The 21,805-nt window shown below is 41.8% G+C and overlaps 2 protein-coding genes across 3 annotated transcripts in view; both read right to left on the minus strand.

Moving 5' to 3' along the window:
* lzts2a (leucine zipper, putative tumor suppressor 2a) overlaps window positions 1-4,287 on the minus strand; it is a 49,625-nt gene extending 45,338 nt beyond the window's left edge. The window contains exon 1 of the mRNA XM_089012347.1: window positions 4,039-4,287. The gene's annotated coding sequence lies outside the window, so the exon portion shown is untranslated. The remainder of the gene's footprint in view (window positions 1-4,038) is intronic.
* A 10,435-nt stretch (window positions 4,288-14,722) lies between these two features.
* The window catches only part of LOC148889181 (semaphorin-4G-like), a 27,391-nt gene continuing 20,308 nt past the window's right edge, over window positions 14,723-21,805 (minus strand). For both annotated transcript variants that reach the window (XM_089012103.1, XM_089012102.1), the window contains 5 exons: window positions 21,491-21,713; window positions 19,975-20,090; window positions 19,688-19,842; window positions 18,488-18,546; window positions 14,723-17,352 (listed from right to left, as the gene is read on the minus strand). In XM_089012103.1, the coding sequence (XP_088868229.1) occupies window positions 16,391-17,352; window positions 18,488-18,546; window positions 19,688-19,842; window positions 19,975-20,090; window positions 21,491-21,713 (1,515 nt within the window). In that variant the 3' untranslated portion in view covers window positions 14,723-16,390. The remainder of the gene's footprint in view (window positions 17,353-18,487; window positions 18,547-19,687; window positions 19,843-19,974; window positions 20,091-21,490; window positions 21,714-21,805) is intronic.

Here is a 21,805-nt window from a genome sequence, read left to right on the forward strand (position 1 = left end):
TCCTTTTCACGGTCAGCAGGCGGTCCTTTTCTGACGTCACGTGAGGACTCGTCACCAACTCAAAAACAAGACTTCCTGAATGTTCAGCGCGAGTCTTAAAACGTAAAATATAGCTATATGCGGTGGAATCTCATTAAAATACGCTCAGTAGAAGTCATTTGAAGTGATTTTACAAATTATGCACACAACTTGTCCGGGGACGTCGGTTGTCCTTTAAAATAATCTGTATTACAATGAACAACTGATTTATAAACAACCGATTTGAAATAACGTCTTTTTTATAATAATGTAATAGAAATTCATATCGAATGTTTTATTTAATGTGTTTCATCAACTTTACAAAAGAAAATTACTAATTCATCCATGATCAAAATAATCATGAGCGAGCGGGTCTAACAGTGAAAAAGGGCCCGCTAAATCCATGTGATCAGTATTGTAATTGGTATCAGCAGATATCACTCAGGGATGATTAGTATCAAATTGGTATCAGCAGATATCACTCATTGATGATTGGTATCAAATTGGTGTCAACAGATCTCACTCATTAATGAATGATATCGAATTCGTATCAACATATATCACTCATTACTGATTGGTATCAGATTGGTATCAGCATTAAACAGTGAGTTGAACAAGGATACTTTCTCTCTCCGTTACTGTCTCTCCGTTTCTGTCTCACTCTCTGTCTGTGTCTCTGTCTCTCTCACCGTCCCCCCCCCCCCCCCCCCCTCACTGTCTCTGTCTCTCTCTCTCTCTCTCTCTCTCTCTATAGGGAGTAGAACGGTGCCAGGGCAACAACACGACAAGCAACAGCAACTGGTTCACAACTCTACCATATAGTGACATGCAGTGAGCTTCATGGCTGGTGAGGCACTGACGTCATCACAGTCAGATTTACAAATATGTGAACTCAACAGAGTAGCTTATTCACCATTTGATTGGCAACAGTTAATGTGTTTTGTTTAAAATCTCATGTCAGCATTCTTTGTATATACAAACTGTAGCATAGAAAAAATAATGTAAAAAAAATTATCGTGTTACCTTTACTTATAAATGAAGTCCATGTGCCGCTCCTTCTGAAGAAAGGCATCAATAACTTCTTTGTAAAAGCCTTCCTTATCTTTCTTCAGTTTTAAAAGTTTCTCTGTCTCAATAGAGATCACTGCCAGTGAAGAAAGTCGTCCTTGATCAGTCCTGTTCCGACTGTATGTTTTCAGTCTTTTAAGTGCTGAGAATGACCGCTCCACTGATGCTGCAGTAGCTGGAACACTGGAGCAACTTTGTCGCCTCAAGAATAGTTTCAATGAGATCCTTCTGGGCCAAAAAGCTGAGAAGCTGTCCAGGAGATTTACATCCACCCCTCACCGTTTGTGAGCTATACACTCCAGTGTAGGTCTTCGTTTAATTATCCCCTGCTTCGATTGAAAGTCCAGTTTAGAAAATTATTTCAATGTAATCCTCCATTCTGAAAACAAGGCCAAGCAACATGAAAAAATGACTGGATGGTTGCACTTAACTTGCTAACTGTTTACTGTACCTTCCTGTCACTAATTTTATTATTCTGCAACCCAGGAGGCGCAAGAAGAATCTCTGGAATCACCAGCGCCCCCTGTCATGAGGCAGGAGAACTGTGTGCCTCACCTACGCACACAGTTTTGATAAAAATAAAACAAAATAAACACTGTTTTACAGTGTTTATAATGGACAGTGACTGTACATTATATACACCAGTTAAAGTGTAGAAATTTAGTTCATATACGTACTAAAATCTTTTGAACACTTTAATAGCGATATGCAGAGGGACAGCAATGCGGTCTCACTGCAGAGCAAGCCAGCTGAGCACATTTAGCATAGTCATTGCGCAATCCATGGTGAGGCTCAGCCGGCTGCTGCCTCACCGCTCGTCTCTGCTTAGTATTTGAACGGTAAATGTGAAAATTCAGCAATTTTGAAAAAAATGGTGAAGTTAAATGGAAAAGAACTTTAAAGTACAAATCACTCAATAAATATAACTGTTACATTTATTTTTTCATTTGATATTTCCATGATGACAGGTGAGGCACGGCCTCCCCTGCCTCCCCTGACTGCACGTCACTGCTACCATAAGATGCCAACACCGACTTTACCGTGTCCATGGTGTTGCTCCCACTCGGCATCTTTGAGCATCACACATTCCCTTACTCACCGGCCTTCCTTCTTAAATATGCTGCAACACTCAGCTTTTCTTATCACCACCTGCCAGCACCCGCAAATCCCCCTCTGGTGTCCCACCGTAGTGTCTCCCTCCCTCCCTTGCTCCCACCTGACAGGCCAAGGCTGATAGAGCATCTGCTGGTAGTGAAGCAGAATGATACTTGAGCATTCCCACGGAGAGGTGATGTAATGCTAACGGGATGAGAATGTGTCACATTTGCGTTCAGACTGAAATGGACTGCAGAAAGATAAAATATGCGCGCGCACACGCATACATACACATACACATATATAGATAGCATATGAGTCTGAACCCCCAAGACTGTTTTTAACTTTTCCACCAATCACAACTAGTGTGGATGGTTCAATGCAAATGAAAGGAGATTCTCCATGGGGGATTATTTATGACCTAATCAGACCTTGGTAGGCTTCCATCCCAGTGCGAAAGTAATCCATATTCTAAAGTAAGCCCAGCCATGGATCATAAAAACAAAACGGTACTTGCCAGCATCTTTGGTGACCTTCAACCTCTTCATTAGTGCTACTGGCTTTGATAAGAACAGAAAACAGCTGGGCGGGATCAGGAGTCGCCGTCGCAACGTGTGTTCGTGCGTCTGTGTGTGTGTGTGTGTGTGTGTGTGTGTGTGTGTGTGTGTGTGTGGGTGTGTGTGGGTGTGTGTGTGTGTGAATGGGTGGATGTGTGTGTACACCAACAGCTGCACATAGCAAGCGGAGTTAATAGTATCTAGTTACATGCACGCTGAGCGCTTAATTAAAACCACAACGGAAAAACAAAATATGGGTTGGTCATAGACTTCAAGTCAATTTGACGGGAAAGCACTCAGATGAAGTGGCGTGTACACACACACACACACACACACACACACACACACACACACACACACACACACACACACACACACACACATACACATACACACACACACACACACGCACACACACACACACACACACACACACACACACACACACACACACACACTACAGCTCCACACACACACACACACACACACACACACACACACACACACACACACACACACACACACACACAATATTTGGGACAAAGTGAGTAATGAGCAGATTCACTGATGTCACCAACCACCCACATTTACATTTACACATTGACAGTTTAGAGTGATCATCAACCATGCACCTTTTTGGAATGTGGGAGAAAACCGGAGTATCCAGGGAAAACCCATACAGGCACTGGGAGAATATGTAAACTCTATACAGGAAGTTCTGAGGAACATGATTTCTGTACTGAGATTCAGTTAATTAATGCATGCATGCATGTCATATTCAAGAATAGTAATTGTTAACACTGAGAAAACAACCTAAACATTAATCTGCAAATGTACTAGTCGTATCTGCACTACTTAGACACAGAAAATTCCCTGTATTTTAGATGCAACATGTCAGCATTTTGTTTGTCTTGTTTTTAAAGAATAAAGTTGTGATTTTTTTTATGATGATTTGTACAGATAACACAAATGGATATTTGCACAACACCTTGGGTGAAAAAAACATGTCAATTAATTAAAAAAGTTGAACGTGTATGTCCTGCTTAACTCAAGAGGGCAACCAATTAAACCACAATTTAAAAAAATCTGAAATACAATCAAAAATAGGAAGCACTAAATTGACGAAATGATGTACAAACACACACACACAAACTGCCCCTATGGGCCATTTTGGGTCCTCCAGCCTGCGCTTGCGAACCCTTAAAAATAATCACGCATCTCCGTGCAAACTGTTTGGTCAACAGTAGCAAACATGAAATCAAGTCAATATTCCGTTAAGAACTGCGACTCCTCGACCCACCTCAAGATGTCTTGAAGCTCTGTACAATAATTTCCTCGGTGACCACGATACTTCGTCGTACTTTTTCTTCTCTTTCTTTCAGCGAGTTGCGTTGGCTTAGTTTCCCCGAAGAAAGTGTCGCCGCCATGGGCGGCGGTTCTCCTTCAACGAGCGAGGAGTCTTTAAAAAAAAAGACCTCCAAAAAAATAGAAAACTCAGGTTGAGGCTGCTCGGTATTTACAGCCGCGGTGCCCGTTCGCAGAGATGTGTGGGGGGCGGTGTTCCAGCGTTAAAGCTAGTTTGAGTGTAATACCCAAACGACCGCCAAGGGTCGCTGTTACAAACTATCACTCAACATTGGGATTGCACTATACTGTACGTTCACGTACACTCTTGAAGAACGACGTATTTACAAGTGAGGCTAAAATGTCTAGTGGGCATTTTGATGTTCTAAATAAGAATACAATGCTATTAGTGTTACTAGTACCTTTATAAGTTTTAAATGGTAAAAAAGCCAAAAACGGTCACAAATGTGCAATAGTTTACAATTACAATATGTAGTGACGGTAATTCTAACAGCATACCTGTCAATGTATATGTTTTCTCTGTATTTTATATATATATTTTATCATTTCAAATAATGTACGGCGTACTACAACTTTTATACAGATTTTTTTTTACAATTGTGAACCAATTTTACAAAGACAATTTTGGCTGAAATCCCGTTTGTCTCAACCGCTAGTAGCCAATGACAATGCTGCTGCAGATCGCTACTCTTGTCACGGCAAAACCGCAAAAATAATCCTCTATCATATGTTGTTTTTTTTATCGCTGCGTACGGTCGGATTGATAAAAACATAACGTGCACATGCATGGTAAACTGGCTGCATTTTCGCTTGTGTTAGCATTTTTTTTATCATTTTAAATAATGTACGGCGTACTTTTATACGGGAATTGTGATCATTTAAAAAGGCAGCTATTAGCCAAGGTTATCAGGTATGCAACAGTTAATTTCAGGCTGTTAATGTATAATTTGTTTTAATAAAAAAATATGTGCATTTATTCAATAATGATTTTTTTCTTTTGGGGCGTATTTAGTCGAGGTCATGTTGACTGCTTTGTACTTGACAGTAGGTTTGATCCCCGCCTGTTCCATCTGGACCACCTTACAGGCCTGGAAATTCTATATGAGCCCCCACCCACTAGCCACAATGGGTACTACCTGCCAGAATTATTAACGAAAGTGGAGAAGTATGGACGATGAAGTCATGGGTTTGAAGATTACAGGGGATGATGTCAGTGATAAGTAGTGCACATCACCAGTGATGCGCTTTGAACTGCACAAGCTGTTGAGAAAATTCTAATCAAATTCAATTCAATGTATGAATTCATCAAGTAGCCCCAAAATGAGCTGCACAATACATATACAGTAAAGTCGATTGACTGATCCCATTGGATCAGAGCATCACCTTGACCGGTTTGATGTTCAGGATGAACTCTCAGTGATCCCCGCCCTTTGTTAACATTTTCATTTCCTGCGTCTTGGCCAAGGACGCGACTGACGCCTCTCTTGTGCACTTTCATGATGCCTTTAAGTCTTGTCCGTTTGATCCTTTGCCGTGCATGCGTCCATCAGCTACTGGCTTCCTTTAGCGCCTCTTTCCTCCGAGTCGTTCCCCTTTAAATTTTCCCCACGCTTTGTTTCAAGCCCGCCAAGGTTAATATGATTTCCAGCTGAAATGAGCAACGTGCCAATGTGCCGCATCCCCAACGGGCCGCTTCTAAAAGTCGACTCCATCATGTCGCGGTAGGCGTTGAATTCTCCCCGCCCCCCTCCATCTTGAGCTGGAGATGATTAGAAAGGGTCTAAGAAAAATAAATCCTTTGGCATCTCAAAAATCCACATGGATCATTTAGTTGGTTATTCTTTTTTTCTTCTTTGACAACAAAGGGGGGCCGAGTCAGACTTTCTATGAGTAGGCAATACTGTATTATTTGTCTTGAAATAGCTTTATTGGGTAACTTTTTTTTCACGGTTTCGGTTATCTCTACACGAACGACTGCACCTCAACGCACCCAGCTGTCAAATTCATAAAGTTCGCAGACGACACCACGGTCATCGGTCTCATCAAAGACGGCGACGGGTCTGCGTACCGACAACAAGTGGAGCAGCTGGAGCTCTGGTGCAGCCGTCACAACCTGGAGCTGAACACGCTCAAGACAGTTGAGATGATGGTGGACTTCAGGAAACATCCATCACCACAGCTACCCCTCACACTATCCAACTGCCTTGTGTCAACCGTTGAGACCTTCAAGTTCCTGAGAATCACAGTCTCCCAGGACATGAAGTGGGAGGTCAACACCAACTCTATCCTGAAAAAGGCCCAACAGAGAATGTACTTCCTGAGGCTGCTAAAGAAGCATGGCCTGCCACAGGAGGTGCTGCAACATTTCTACACAGCTGTCATCGAATCCATCCTGTGTTCTTCCATCACCGTTTGGTTCGGGGCAGCCACAAAAATCCGACTTCAACGGACAGTTAGGACGGCGGAAAAAATCATTGGCACCGCCCTACCCACTCTCGATGACTTGCACACTGCAAGAATCCAAACTAGGGCGCGGAAAATCCTACTGGACCCTCCGCACCCTGCCCACCACCTTTTCCAGCTACTCCCCTCAGGCAGGCGCTACCGATCCATGCGCACCAAATCCAGCAGACATTTAAACAGCTTCTTCCCCCAAGCCATTAACTCTTTGAACTCTTTCAACTCTTTCAACAGTAGCCAAAATGGAACTGTATAGTGCCACTTAGCAGTTTTTTTTGACGACGATACTAGTGCAGCGTGTTCTACCGGAAACAAATTCCTTGTGTGTTCTACATACTTGGCAATAAAGATGATTCTGATTCTGATTCTGATCCAATGAATGTTCAATGATGATTCAATTTTTATCATAATAAAGTTAAAATAATATTGCCAAAATATTTCAGCAAATTCCAAATTGTGGACTATGAAACCAAGGGCCCAAATCGATACCTGTGCCAGGATAGCTTTGTATTGAACTCTTTCAATCACCAATAATGATGACCTGCGACCTGATAGGACATTCACAACCACTGTCCCCGAGAGAGTTAAAATGAAGTTATGATCTCCCCCCTCTCCACCCACCCTTTGAATCAAATAGTTCCATTCAAGATAGACTTACTATTGAGAGTTTTTTGGTAAATGCGGGACCAACCGATTGTAGCATAAAATGTCTTCTTGAAAGCTGGCGCTCATCCCTCCGCAGAAAAAAGGCTTTTGTTCCCAATCCTCTTTGGTGAGTGTCTGCGAAGGCTAAAGAAGCAGATCATATGACTCACTTGGGGTTTGTCACCCCCCTCGAGGTCAAAAATGCCCCGCGTCCCCTCATCAGACACCTGACCGAAGCTCGACCTTCTGCCTCGCCGTGATTCATAACTACCAAACAAACAGCACCTACTGCCAACTAGGTGACGACTTGAATTGCACCACAAAACACCGTGAACATTTCATGACGAAGAAGTGATGATTGCTTCTGGCTAAGGAGTGAAAAAAACACAGGGCAGTGATGAACGGGCCCTTGCACTCCCACACCCGAGTGGGAGATTTTAAAGCCGCATCCAATGCAAATATTTATAGTCTGTATGAATTCGAAATAGTGGAACTTTGTTATTTATGTTTTGTGTTTTATGGTGACCTATCTAGCGATAAACCAAAAATATGAATTAATATTACAACAAAGAACATTTTAGAACAGTTGGTAGTAGACAGTTACTTCTTCCAGCTCTTCCCAGGGCTCTTCCAGCATTCCCAAGCCAGTTGGGAGAGGTAGTACCCAGATATATCCCCGGAACATCTCACCAGGGAGACATTCAGGATGCATCCTACTCAGAACAATTTCATGACTCTGAAAAAAAAATAATAAATAAATAACATATTGCAAAGGTTCCATTTTCAAAATAATTCCTGGAGGCTGCTGTCCCACTTTCCTCAAAACCCGCTGTTCAAACCAACATGGCCGACTTCTTGTTACCTTGAGGGCACAGTTTCCTGACACTTTTTTGGAGGTCTACTCATGGTAGACACATCTACAAACTTTTGTGGTGCTGAATAAAACATGTTACATGGAATTAATTTTCAAATACTTCCTGAGGGATGCTACCAAGTTCCACTTTGCTCTTAAACTGGCTCCATCAAAACAATATGGCCGACTTCCTGTTTCTTTTTGGGCGTGGTTTCTTGAGACTTTTTGTTGTTGTTGCTTCACTCATGACAGACTTGTCAGCCCAAATTCATGATGGTAAATAAAACAGGCTTCAGGGGCTGAATCCTCAAATAATTCCAAATGATTCTCCCAAGTTAATTTTAAGAATGACCTAGTTGAATAGAAACTCGCTGCCTCAAACTTCCTGTTATATATCAGACAGGGTATCTTGAGGCTTTTTTTTAAAAGATACCTATCGTAAAGATGTCAATTTCATGTTACTAAGTGAAACTGAAATTTTTCGGAGAGGTGGGTGGGGTGAATTTTAAAATTCAACTACCAAATATAAATTCCTACTCACTTTTACCTGCCACATTTGTTGCTATTTTCGATTGTGAGAAAGCTTCCAAATGACACAGTGAAGCCATTGTTTGGTCCCTCTAAAATGCATCAATTACAAACGAACATGTTCGTGGGGAGTTTATTTGCATATTTGCATAATAGTCTGATGAAGAGGGCGCAGCGTAGCATGAAATGCTGGATTCCCTTACGGATGGCAGCTCATCCAATATTGAGCGGGTTGTGTACAAGCGAAGCTTCTTATCTCGTCACTGTCGAGGTCAATCTACGTGACGGCTCACTTTCTCCAACATGAGAGGGAATGATTATTTCATATCTGCTCATTAGGAGCGGGAGCGGGGAAGTGCAATATATTCAGTCACCAGCCACCACTTTGATCCTCCCCTTTATTCACCATCCAGATGCTCTTAATACATTTTAATAAGTGGCCGACTGTTCAACTGTGCTGTGCCCTGCGCATGACCTCCATGGAGTTTATGACAGTTGTTGTCAGATTGAACTCTTTGACCCAATCGGAATACAGTCGAACCATCTTAAAAAGTTGACAATCTTTCTCAAAAAGATGTGGTAGGTGGTGTACTGTTGTGTTCAATGTAACTCGAATTGTGTAAAAAAAAGTTAACCGAGCACTTGGGAAATGATTTCAAAGTCAAAGTCAGCTTGATTGTTAAATATGCTAATATGCATGACATACAGCACAGATGAAATTAATGTCCTCTCGGACCCAGTGTGCGAGGCACTTATAATGTGGCTAAAAAGACAGACAATTGACAACAGACAATACATGCTATTTCTGAATGTAAAGTGAGGTAGTGTCGTATGTAAAGTGAGTATTGTTAGAATGAGCACAATTCCCACTATGTGCTCATTCTCCTTATAACTCAGGGCCACGCCAGGCTAGCCTGTTTCGCAGCATTACAGGGCTATAAAAATATTGTCGCACTGAGAGCCCTGAGAAATTATTTAAACTGTGAGTGTGTGTGTGTGTGTGTGTGTGTGTGTGTGTGTGTGTGTGTGTGTGTGTGTGTGTGTGTGTGTGTGTGTGTGTGTGCGGCATTAATCTGTATTTGAATTACATAAGAGATTTGCTGCAAAGGAAAATGGATACTGTGAGAAAAAAAAGCACAGCTTCTGAAAACACATCTCCTCAAATAGCGGCCCCAGCTTTTGAATAAATAAATCTTACACCTCAACTGTTCGCCATAGCTATCTCCACTGAAATGACACGATGCATTTATCAGTATGTTAAATCAGTTTTCCCCATTGAAATGCCATGAATATGTTAAATCCTTCTCAATGACCAGCACATTTTTTTTGTATGCGCTTGTAAGACAAAAAGCCCCATGTGTGTCACGGTTTGCGAGGTGGTGATGGCGGGTGCGGATCCCAAAAAGCAGGCATGAGGGAGCAGGAGGTTGTTTGACAAATTGTATTAAAATAAAGTCAGCAGGAACAAAATGTAAAACATCAAAATCATCTGAATGGAAAAAATACAAAGTAGCAAAAGAAGACCAAAAGTAAAAGTCCGCCAAGGTTAAACAAACACATACACAATGCATGCAGCAAACAAGCAGCAAACAAACAATGAACCGGCCCCGGATGGTTGTGCCGGGTGTCCTTTTAAGTGTCAATGATTAAACGACCAGCACCTGCGAGGCTGCAGGCAGGGCTGACATCGCTACCCGCTGGTCGCCAATCTGATCGGGACGACCAGCACCTGTGCAGGTGCAGGCGGGGCCGACAGCGCCCCCCCGTTGGTCGCCAACCAGATCATGACAGTGTGGTATTTAATCATGTAATAGATTATCAGTTGTGAACCTGACGTGACGGCATCACCAGAACTTCAGTGCTTCATTTTTAAAAATGTGTTTTCAAAATTTGTAATTCTTTCACATTGTGTCGATTTGAGTTCTATGTAGTAGCAAATATACACATGCATGTATGTGTGCACATAAATGGGTCGCTGGGAGGTAAACATACATAGATATGCTTTAATCCACTGGATTGGAGCTGCCTCCAGTAACTCAATTAGACGCACATCAGGTTCACTTCACACACACGTGTGGCAGGCCAAAATTGCGAGGAGAGATTAGAAATTTAGTATTAGTTGAAACTACCAAGGAAGGAAGGAATTCAGTCGAACTGTGGCATGTGAATATCTTTGACATTCGACTCTCGTGTTTGATTATTAGTCACCCGATTGTGACTTTTCCAGTATTGCACTAAGCAGTCGTGACAGTGATGCGCTTAGTAGTACTCTGATATTCATACCAATTTATTTCCTGTTCTAGGGTTATCATCAACATTTCCTTTTTTTAGGACAGGAAACCCAAGTTATTAATGGTGAACCTTTTGGATTGGATTGATTAGTCTTTATTAGTCTTGCGGTGGAGAAATTTACATTTCACAGCAGCAAAGTGATGAAAGTAAGAGGAAAGGAGGAAGTAGAAACACAAAATACAGCTGTGAAGGCAGCCACTCTCGCTCTGGCATCTTGAAGTAAATAAATAAATAAATAAATAATGTGACACAACACAGAAGACACGGACAGTCATTCATTCATAAGCACTTTCTGCACTCTTTATTGTATGAAGTATATTGTATTTCATCGACGCACTTCAATATTGGAAAACGTAACGTTGGAAGGGCAGTTGTGCCAATAAATGAGACTTTAGCGACCTTCAGTGGTCAGTAGTGGAAGTGTACTGACGTGACTTTGAACGACCGTTAGATGTCGCCAAATGTCGAGGGAAAAAATACCGTCTAAAACGCTACAACACGTTCGGCTGAGACACGCCGTGTTGACTCCGTAAACAGCCACGTTCACAACTTTTAATGGAAACACTGACGAAGCAACGTCTAAGAAATGCAAAACAATATGGTGGCACTGCTTGATAGTGTGAGCAGGAGTCGTTTGAGATTATAAATTGGATGCCGGGGCACTTCACTGTTCGATGATGGGGTTTTTTTTTTAATGTAATGTGTCTGTGAATTATGTGAACTAGTTCATGTTAATGATTTTATTTGTAGTTATGGAAAATAAATTAACCAATGTTTAAACTATTTACGCTGGTCAACATCAAATTAACACACTGCTCAATGTTTCTCTTTCCACAGACTCCCTGAAGCGCATGTTGATGTCTGAAATCAATTTCTTAATCCTCATCTGTCACTGATCTCCCAGAATCTCATTTTTCTAAGTACGATAAGGCCAACCCGTTTTGGTGCCATCACTTCTCTCTAAAATGCTATTTTGCTCCTGAAAGCTGGATATATTTTTAACTTCAAAGCAGCACAAAAATTGACACAGTATTTCTTTGAGAGGATGAAGGCACACGGGTAACTGCTGTAAAAATGGATGGTTAGTATGAGAAAAAAATAAAAAAATCAAGAGTGAGAACCAGTACTTCCTGCTGGCCCTGTTTTGAAGAAAACGCCTTCATATAAATAACACGGCAGTTCAAGACGTGACTGTGGTGTGCAGGCTAAATCACACATGCACAATGTGTACAACTTTCCTTTCCCTGTGAGCAAACTCATTACAGCATCAGGAAAAATGTCATCAACTACATGAGATCATCAATTAAATGTGCCATTAATCCATTTGAGCCTCAAGCTTGGCGGCCCCAGAGATCAAGAAAATGTGTAATGCGTTTATTAAAATAAGACACCCTCTCCCGCCCCAAACACTAGAAAATATTAGACTGTCAATATTAGTTGCTTCAATTAAATGGCTATTGTGTTGCTTCAGATGGTATGTACGCCTTAAACACTTGGGGGCAGTATACATGCAAATACTGTATGCATAATTGTTCAGTAAGGCACAGTAATATTAGTCGATCATTGCAGGCGATAAAGAATGCTGGTTGTATCATGTGTTGCTCCACTTTTTTTTCTGCAGTTATGCTCATTTGAAATCAGTTTGATTGATGGACAGATTCATTCTTTTAACTTAATTTAAAAACACAGGAAAATTGAGTTGATCCACTATGGCTCCAAGAGGCACATTTTGTGATACTAAACTTTAAGATTTGTCGACGTTGATGCAAGTGAAACGAGTTGGTAAAATATTTAAATATATAATTCTATATCAGAAGAAATAGAGCACACACTAAGCTTTTATTGTATGGAGGGATCGGTAACTTGTTTTAAAAAAACACAAGTTGTTTTTTTCCCTATATTTGAAGGTAACAAAAAAACATTTTTATTATAATTTTTGTGAGAACAAGATAGAGAGTTTTTTTCTAATATATATATATATATATTTTTTTTTTCATTTTCACCGAACAACCAAGAAAGCCGAAGTTTGGCAGCTACAAACAAGACAAGCAAAGAGAAGAAGTCAGAAAGTTGAAGTAGAAAGCTTTATTTTCAGTGAAACGCCGAAGCCAACGGCACTCAGCCATGTTTGGTATCTGTGAAAAACGAGAAAGGACACACGGGAGTGGAGGAACGTGCAAAAGGAAATAAAGAACGCCTGGCTAATAACAATAACAAGCTGAGTCATGGAAGATGAAAGTTGATATAGTGCAGAGAACAGACAAAGCTTGGTAGGTTCAGTATTAAAGTTTCATGATATATTTAGCCAACTATGCTTATTCTGATGATAATGTATGGATAATACTGTCCCCTTGTAGCTGTGCTGGGGTGCACAACATGAGTAGTAGCACAACGTACATTAATTTAACCCGTAACGTGATCTAATGAAAGTGTATTTACATTTTTTATATTCAATGAAAATATTTTATGAGGCTTCCCCCTTCCATAACATGCATTACTGTAAAATGCTTTTTGTAATTGGAAAAAACAGATACAACACATTTTTAGTGGGATGGACGGATCAACCACCTCCATTCGTTTCAAAGAGAAAAGTTGATCTGAAAAAGAATGATTTATGATGAGTTATGATTGTTGTCGGGGGGGGGAAATGCACTTCAATTGCTAGAGTGATTTGAGTGATACTAAATTAATAAAATATGTTTTATTTGATATAGATTTTATATTGACTTTTTTTCCGGAAATGCATACGAGGCAATTATACATTTAGACGAACCATAAATTTTGTTTGGGGTCATTCAAGTTTTAAATCTTGACATTTGCATAATAATACATTTGAAAGATAAAAAAAAAGAGAGAATTACCTCTACCGGAAACACTGACAATGCTTCACTATCACACGTTTGTGTTCTCCTGCTGCTCCACTTGTGTGACATCTGTGGATTGTCCTCTGGCTTGTTAGCATTCGAATCCTTCTGAGTCTTAAAGGACAACCAACGCCTCCGGACAAGTTGTATCCATAATTTGTAAAATCACTTCAAATAACTTCTACTGAGCGTATTTTACAGTTTCCACCGCATATAGCTATACTTTACATTTTAAGACTCGCGTTGAATATCCCCATGTGACGTCACGTTTGGAACGCCCCTGACCGAGAAAGCGACACAATGCATTTTGGCTACTTTGTTTGGTCTGTAAACTTTGTGTTGATCCGTGTTGATGGCGAAATTAGAAGGAAAAAACACATACATAACGTGATCGTGAATCGTTGTGTGTTGCACCAAGACAAGTATTTGATATTCGCTGACACAAATTCCCAACAGACAAATTAGCCCATTTCCAACGGAGCTTGGGCGCCATCTTTTGCATTTTCTGGGACACTACATTTCAGTTCAGATGCCATTGACGGCTCGAATTGATATAGGAGGACTCCTTTAATCGATTGCAAACATTTATGCTTTCTTCTTCAGAACTATTTGAATCATATTCATAACTGGATGAGTAACAAGAAAGCATCTTCTCCGAATCTGAAGCAATTGTTTTGATTCTCGAGCAAGGCAAGACGTCTTGGCGTGATGTCATGAACAAGGGGGCGGGACCTTCTGAAACTGGCCACTTACGGTTTCAATTTTTTGCAGTATCAGCACACTCGAAGTCATTTTCATTGGTGTTTTGCATTTGACTAAAAATATCAGCCTGCGTGTTTTGGGTATTTTAGATGCTATAAAACGTTTTTCTGATGTCAGTTAGGAAACCAAAAAATAGTGTCGGTTGTCCTTGAAACAACTGTGGTTGTAAATAAAAACAATACAGCATTCAAAAGAAGACAACATTATTCTCTGGATTGTTTGACAGTTATAAATACCAACTGGATTTAATTATTGTTATTTTAACAATATTTTTAAACTGTACAACAATTGCAATATTATCAGTGGGTAATTCAGTCAGAAGTTGAAAAATGTGTAAAAACCTTCAAGACATTAGTATCTGGAAATGGAAAAGTCACCGAAAGGCAAATAAGTGGTTGAGTAAAGCTTATAGTTCTTTTTAAGGTTCATCGGACCTTTTCCACAATATCCCAACCATTTGTGACTTTTGGTTTGAGATTTTCAGCTTTCCCGTCAGTGAATGAATTCCGCGTGAAAAGTTAGGTCTGCAGCGTGTTGCACAGCTGCCAGCAATACTTTTTTTGTGGACATTTAACTCACTCACTGCCATTCCCGCATGACGTGGAGCGACATTCTCGAATTACTTCGGGTTTTGGTTTTTCTTGCGGGGTGGGGGTTGTTGCCGATAAAGCGTTGGTCAGACCTCTGCCAATGTTTTTCCCTTCCACAAAGGGGCAGCATTTGCCTTTTGTCCATGTGAACGCTTTGTTACAGCTTCAGCTGTTGTTAAAGCGCTATAGAAATTGTATTCGATTTTGGACAGTCAACCCCATTTCAAGCTCAGATAACTCCAGAACTTCAAATTTAGACATTCACTTTTTTTCTGATGAAAGAAGAGAGTCTAAGATTTCTAACTCTGTATTTTGTGTTTAAGTAGTCCTAAAACTCAATATTCTGTGGGTCCTGCAATTTGAGGGAAAATGACAAAACCTGGTTACTGGAGTGGACACATTTTGACCCATCATCTGGCAGTGAATGAGTTAAAAAAAAAAACCCGCATTGGTCCATCTTTGCACCGAGCTGGTGCAGATAAACTTTGGCTAAGTGACGTACTGATTTGAGTCCAGATAAATATGCATGTCTCCAATCACTCAGGTTTCTCGTTCAGATCAGGTTGCAAATCAATTATTGATACATTTCTTTGGGAATTTCAGATCGGCAGTTTTTGGGCAGTGGTGATTGGTCAATAGAGGGCGCTGTGGCTACGCAACACCATGAATCGAGGTCACCTTGAACAAGACAATTTAAAAAAAGAAAACGAAACACTTATTTGTGAGTTAGTGACAGCTCAAAATCAACATTGTCTTATTTGTCAATTGATCTGAGGCACGCAAGAGGGTGACCAAAATTGAAAGAGGATTTTGATTTGTTGTCAGCACTTTGTTGCAGCTGCGATTGTTTGGCAAATGCGCTCCAAATACAATTTGAGTTGAGATATCACTAACTAGCCAAAATAATAATCTCAGATTATCATCAAATATTTTTTTTTTCTGAGGAAAATTTCATTTTGAGAAGGCGAGTTTTGGAAATAGTCAGCGACAGCAGGGCACATAGATACACAATCGTTCACGTTGACCATAGCATGCATGTTTTTGGATTGTGCAAGGAAACCGGACTACTGTATTTGATTCCTATTTATTCCAATACATTTCAGTGAAAATCCTGGAATTTCGTAACCCAAATTCCAGAGAGGTTCCTTTCCTCAAGGTTGCAGGTGTCCCTCAGGGCACAAATGAAGTGAAGTAGAAGGGTTTTTTCCCCCATCACCCCATTTCACATCTTCACCATTATTCCTCCTGTCTCCCAAAATGTTCCAGGAATATGAACAAAGTCCAACGCCTGGGCTACACAGAGCTCTCGTCCGGGCTGGGTATCAGCTGAGTGCATTTCCGCTTCTCCAGGATCCTATTGAGCTCGTCGGCGAAGGTCGAGCAAAGCGGGGGGGTGGGCTCTGCGTCGCTCTGAGTGAGCAGCACGTAGCTGTTCCCGTTCATCCGCCGCAGGACGCTGGGCAGGGTGGCCGACAGCCCGTTGGCGATGTTAAACTCTGGCGTAGCGGGCAGCGGGGGGGCAGGCGGCAGCGGGTTAATTTCCGTGTTGGGCGACGGGTAGGCCTCTCCCGGAACAATTTGGAGGAAGCCTTCGTCGTGGGTGTTGCCGTTGGGGAGCTTCGACGTGCCGTTGCGTACGCCGTGTCCGTTACTGGAAATGGTGTTCAGCTCCAGGTTGGCAGAATTGCGCTGCGCTTTCCCGGGGTTTCTCTTGGCGCCCGTGTAGATGGCGGTGGCCGTTGGTAGCGAGTACTTCCCTCGCGTGCCCACTCGCAGGCAAAAGCCGAGGTAGAACAGCACTACGGTGAGAACCACGCACATGCTGCCCAGGATGGTGATGAGCGACAGATAGACGGTTTCCTTGTTCTTGGGAGAGAGCAGCTTGGAGCGGGGCATTTGAGGCGCCAGGGCGGGGGCCCCCTCGGAGGGAGTGGGCAGCGGCAAGGCGGCAAAGCGGTGGCGAGGGTCTTCCGCGGGTGGAAAAGGCAGGTCGGGAGCGACGGTGACGTTATAGGTAACCACGGCAACCTGGATTTCGTTCTCCACGGCGTAGCAAGTGTAAAGGCCGCTCTGGTTCCCGCGGGCCCGGATGATGAGCAGGCCGTCTGTGCCGGTCCGGAAGCCGGAACTGAGCCCGTAGCCGTTCAGCTCTTGGCCGTCCAGGGTCCACAACGGCACGGCCAGGTTGGAGGTCAGATCGCACTGCAGAAGCACGTCGTCGGCAACTCGCACAGAACGGCTGCGTGCAGACATGTCTGTGACATGACAATATATCTTAATGCATCTCTTGATTCTGCACTATGTACAGTCTTGTTTATAGAACGGTTTTTGCACATCTACATTTGCACAGTATACAGTTGACATTTTTATTTTGTTATGCTTAGAATATCTTGTTTTCTATCCTTTCACTCCCACCCCAACCCCATCCCTCTTCAATTGCTGCTGTGGACTGCAAATTTCCCCATTGCGGGACGAATAAAGGTATTCTGATTCTGATTCTGATTCTGATTCTGGTCGAGGGACAAAAGTCCAATTTCAGACTGTGTCATTTTAGATTACAGTAAAGTCTCGTTATATCGATATCGGTTACTGCTTATTACGATACTATTTCTATGAACGCAAGGAGAAAATTTACATGCGCGCAGGATCAGATATATCGATAGTCCGGTTACATCGATATTTTTTCCGACTCCCGAGAATACCGATATAACGAGACTTTACTGTATTTATTGTACAATATAGAGCAGGGGTGGCCAACCAGTCAGAGATGAGGAGCCATTTTTATAGATCGATAGAAAGACGGACGGACAGACAGACAGACTTTTCCAATTAGAATTTTAAGTTAGTTTTCGGTAATTATAATAATGTTGCTATACACGAAAAATTGCCATTCAGTCCATAATTCATCTGTCAATCTGACAAACATATGAACCGTTACTACCCTGGCTCATGTTTTTTTTTCTCTAACCCAGAGGGAGGACACGCTACCTTTTTTAAAATATCCATGTTGAAAATTTCCTCTATGTCATATTTCATAAAAGAGTTCCTTAACATCTTGCATACATGATATATATCAAAGGCTATGAAAAGTTTTCAACTTGTATTCCTTTCAGGCATTTTATCACCAAGCAGAGCCCAAAACATGGAGCTGCCACGATTGATCAGATTGAAACGGTGAAGAAGAAGGCCGCATTCGCTTGCCATGAATATCAAGCAGATCTCCCCCAGAATGGGATTAAAAGAACAGAGGAGAGCACAGGCGCGCATAATCAGCTTTCGAAAAGAGCTTTGCGCGCCCAACTATGCATTTTTTTTTGTCTGACTTGCTTTAATTTCTCTTTCATCACGGGTATTCATTGAGGGGAAACTTTTTGTGAGAATTCTACTCACCGGCTTGGGTGTTGTCGCACCCCCTGTTGCCTTTCTGGATGTCCTGGATTAACGTGGATCTGCAAGGGTGCGCCAATGCAAAACATCAACATGTTATTTGATGCTCTTTGCTCCAACGGGAACATGCTGTAGAGTGCAGTTTTTTGGCATGCTATATAAATCAATATGTATTGTTTACAGCAAACACCTTTAAAAATACAACATGGAAAATTGATTGAACTCATTCGGGAATTGAAAAGTGTGCCGTGGAGTGCCATTCGCCAATTTCTTTGGGTTTTGGTTTTTCTTGCGAGGGGTGCTGATAAAGCACTGGTGAGAGCAATGTTTTTCGCTTCCACGAGGGGGCAGCATTTGCCTTTTGTCCATGTTAGCACTTTGTTACAGCTTCAGCTGTTGTTAAAGTGCTATATAAACCAATATGTATGTATTGCATTGTATTTTGGACAGCCGCCCCCAATTCAAGCTCGGATAACTCCAGAATTTAGAATTTAGGAATTAACTCTTTTTTTCTGATGAAAGAAGAGAGTCTAAGGTTTCTAACTCTGTATTGAATGTTTAAGTAGTCCTAAAACTCAATATTCTGTGGGTCCTTCAATTTGAGTGAAAATGACAAAAACCCTGGCACTGGAGTGGACACTTTTTTGCACATCGTCTGGCAGTGAATGAGTTAAAGAGGATTTGTTTGTGATAAAATATTGGACTGCTGAATAAAATATTGGAAAGCTGATAAATTTTCTGCGGCAAGCGTTTAAGATTTCAAACCAGACCGTGGTTTATCACGTTTATCCACTTGTTGCAAATGTGGCTCGGAGTACACAGCTGCACACCATGTTTACTTTCAGCTCACGGTTGTTTCTGCCAACAGCGGGATTATGTAATACTTCTTCGAAAGGACGCAGTGACAGGGTACAACGTTATTTGAAGTGAGTCAACAGGCAACTGGCAGCTTTTTGATCACCTCGACCGATACACACACACACGCACGCACGCACGCACACACACACACAGACACACGCATATCCTTGTATTGGCTTCATCCTTCATCGATTTGTTGTGTTTCTATTTTCATGATTTGCGAGAAGGAAGCGCCTTCACTTTGCTTAAAATAAAAAGTGGAGCTGTTGTGCCGCACTTCTTGTTGATAAACATGCTGAGACTTGCACACACTCGTGGCTGCAGTCAGAGAAAAAAGAAACGCACTTGTCCGTGTACACCATGACGTCCACGCAATGGTAACCGTTCCAGGCACAGTGAGGGTCCCTGGCGAAGATGCAGTCGTAGCAAGAAGTGTACCGTTGGCAATTGAACAGGGGCAGCTGCACCACGCCTGATGGAGCGCCCACGTACACGCTCAGCTGTTACACAAAGGACAAATATTAAAATGCTGTGACAAACGCATGTGTGTGTGTGTGTGTGTGTGTGTGTGTGTGTGTGTGTGTGTGTGTGTGTGTGTGTGTGTGTGTGTGTGTATGTGTCACACATACTACCATTTGAACAGAGATGAGCACATTGTCCACAGGCTGCGGTTCTTCAAAGAGCTGCAGCTCCTCGATGATGTGCAGCTGACCTTTGACGTGGACGGCCTTGTGCAGCCAACCCTCATCTGACGGACACAGTGAACAAGCGTGAGGCTGAATTATGCACTCGACTCTGCCACATGCATTATTTCAAGCCTACACAATTATTATTTATCTTGAGCCGTGACAAAAATAAACCATTCAAAAAGGTATGTTGATGAATATGCAGTATTTGATACATTTTGAAGTTGTATGTATTTATTACACAAAGATGTTTGAACTATTTACACGGACGGGGAATCATATACACTCAATGGTGGGCCGTCAGGGTCTGCAAGGCCTTCTTTGCTGGCCTAAAAATATCTGAATCATAGACTTATGTGAATTATAATTTGTCCATAAATGGGTATTAAATAATTAAAAAAAATGTCTTTCAGCTTTCTTTCATTACTTTTTCCTGTTGGCTGTTTCGAGATGTGTGTTATCGTATTTAAGCATTTAACCAATCACATTTCAGCCATCATTTGCTATCAGGGTCAGAAATCTATCTGGACGCCTTCACAATAAGTTCTGCAGGCCCCGGAGCATAAACATCAATGTTGATGAAATTGTTGCTTTAACCAATCAGTTAGAGTTGTCAACCCAAGGCTTGCTGGAAGGCGCTGGAAACGTCAGAGGTTTCGCAAATTATGATTGGCTAGTCACATGATTGGCTAGTGATACTATAATTGGCTAGTCATTAGCCAATCATAGTATCACTAGCCGCTAGTGATTCTATTTACATACTGGCCGGAGGCTCGCACACTGTATCCGTAGCGAGCTGCGTCAGCAAATATATTTTTGTTTTGATTTAATAGCAGTTTTGTCAACCCACAATGGCTGAAGGAACAAATGGATTTGGTTGCAGATATACTGTTAAAGCCATTTTCAAGATGACCTTTACAAGAATGGATGGACTATGTACAGTCTTGTTTATAGAACGGTTTTTGCACATCTACATTTGCACAGTATACAGTTGACATTTTTATTTTGTTATGCTTAGAATATCTTGTTTTCTATCCTTTCACTCCCACCCCAACCCCATCCCTCTTCAATTGCTGCTGTGGACTGCAAATTTCCCCATTGCGGGACGAATAAAGGTATTCTGGACATGGTTAAGGTTGGACAGATCGCTAAAATATCAAATAATATTGCAATTTTATGAGGTAATCATGAATACCCACGTTCAGTGTAAAAATTCGAACAGTTTAAGAACAGTATTTCTTCAGTTTCTTCAAGTCACAAGTTATTTTGTCGCCAATGGAATCCTCTATTGGGCGTGTAGTAATGTCACCCCACACTCGCACTGATCGATTCAGAAATAGCACGACTGAAGGTCTACAAGTGACATGCACGACTCTCCACTGTATAAACTCCTCCAATTTTAATGAATATGACACTAAGGTAAGTGTTCAAAAATGTCAAACTGCTTTCCGGAGGTGCCCACCTGTTCCCATGTATAATACATGATACTCTTGTCCATCCAAGCCTTGGAACGTGTTCACAGCCATGTGGGTGTAGTCTGTGGTCCTTCTGAACAACAGGGGGCGACGGTCGAAAGCCCACACCTGCTGGGACATCAGCGGGTGCCTTCGGACAAAGTTGAGCACGTCATCGGGGAGGAAGGTGGACGCGTTGATGCCCTTGGCCCTTGTGGTGTCTGTGATACACTGGAATATAAAATAAATAAATAAATAAATAAATAAATAAATAAATCTTCTTTTCCTTCCTTTCCCTTCAAGGGGTCGCCACAGCGAATCAG

This window comes from Hippocampus bargibanti, linkage group LG13 (assembly GCF_051943395.1).
Source record: "Hippocampus bargibanti isolate YZ-2025 linkage group LG13, ASM5194339v1, whole genome shotgun sequence".
NCBI classification, from domain to species: domain Eukaryota; kingdom Metazoa; phylum Chordata; class Actinopteri; order Syngnathiformes; family Syngnathidae; genus Hippocampus; species Hippocampus bargibanti.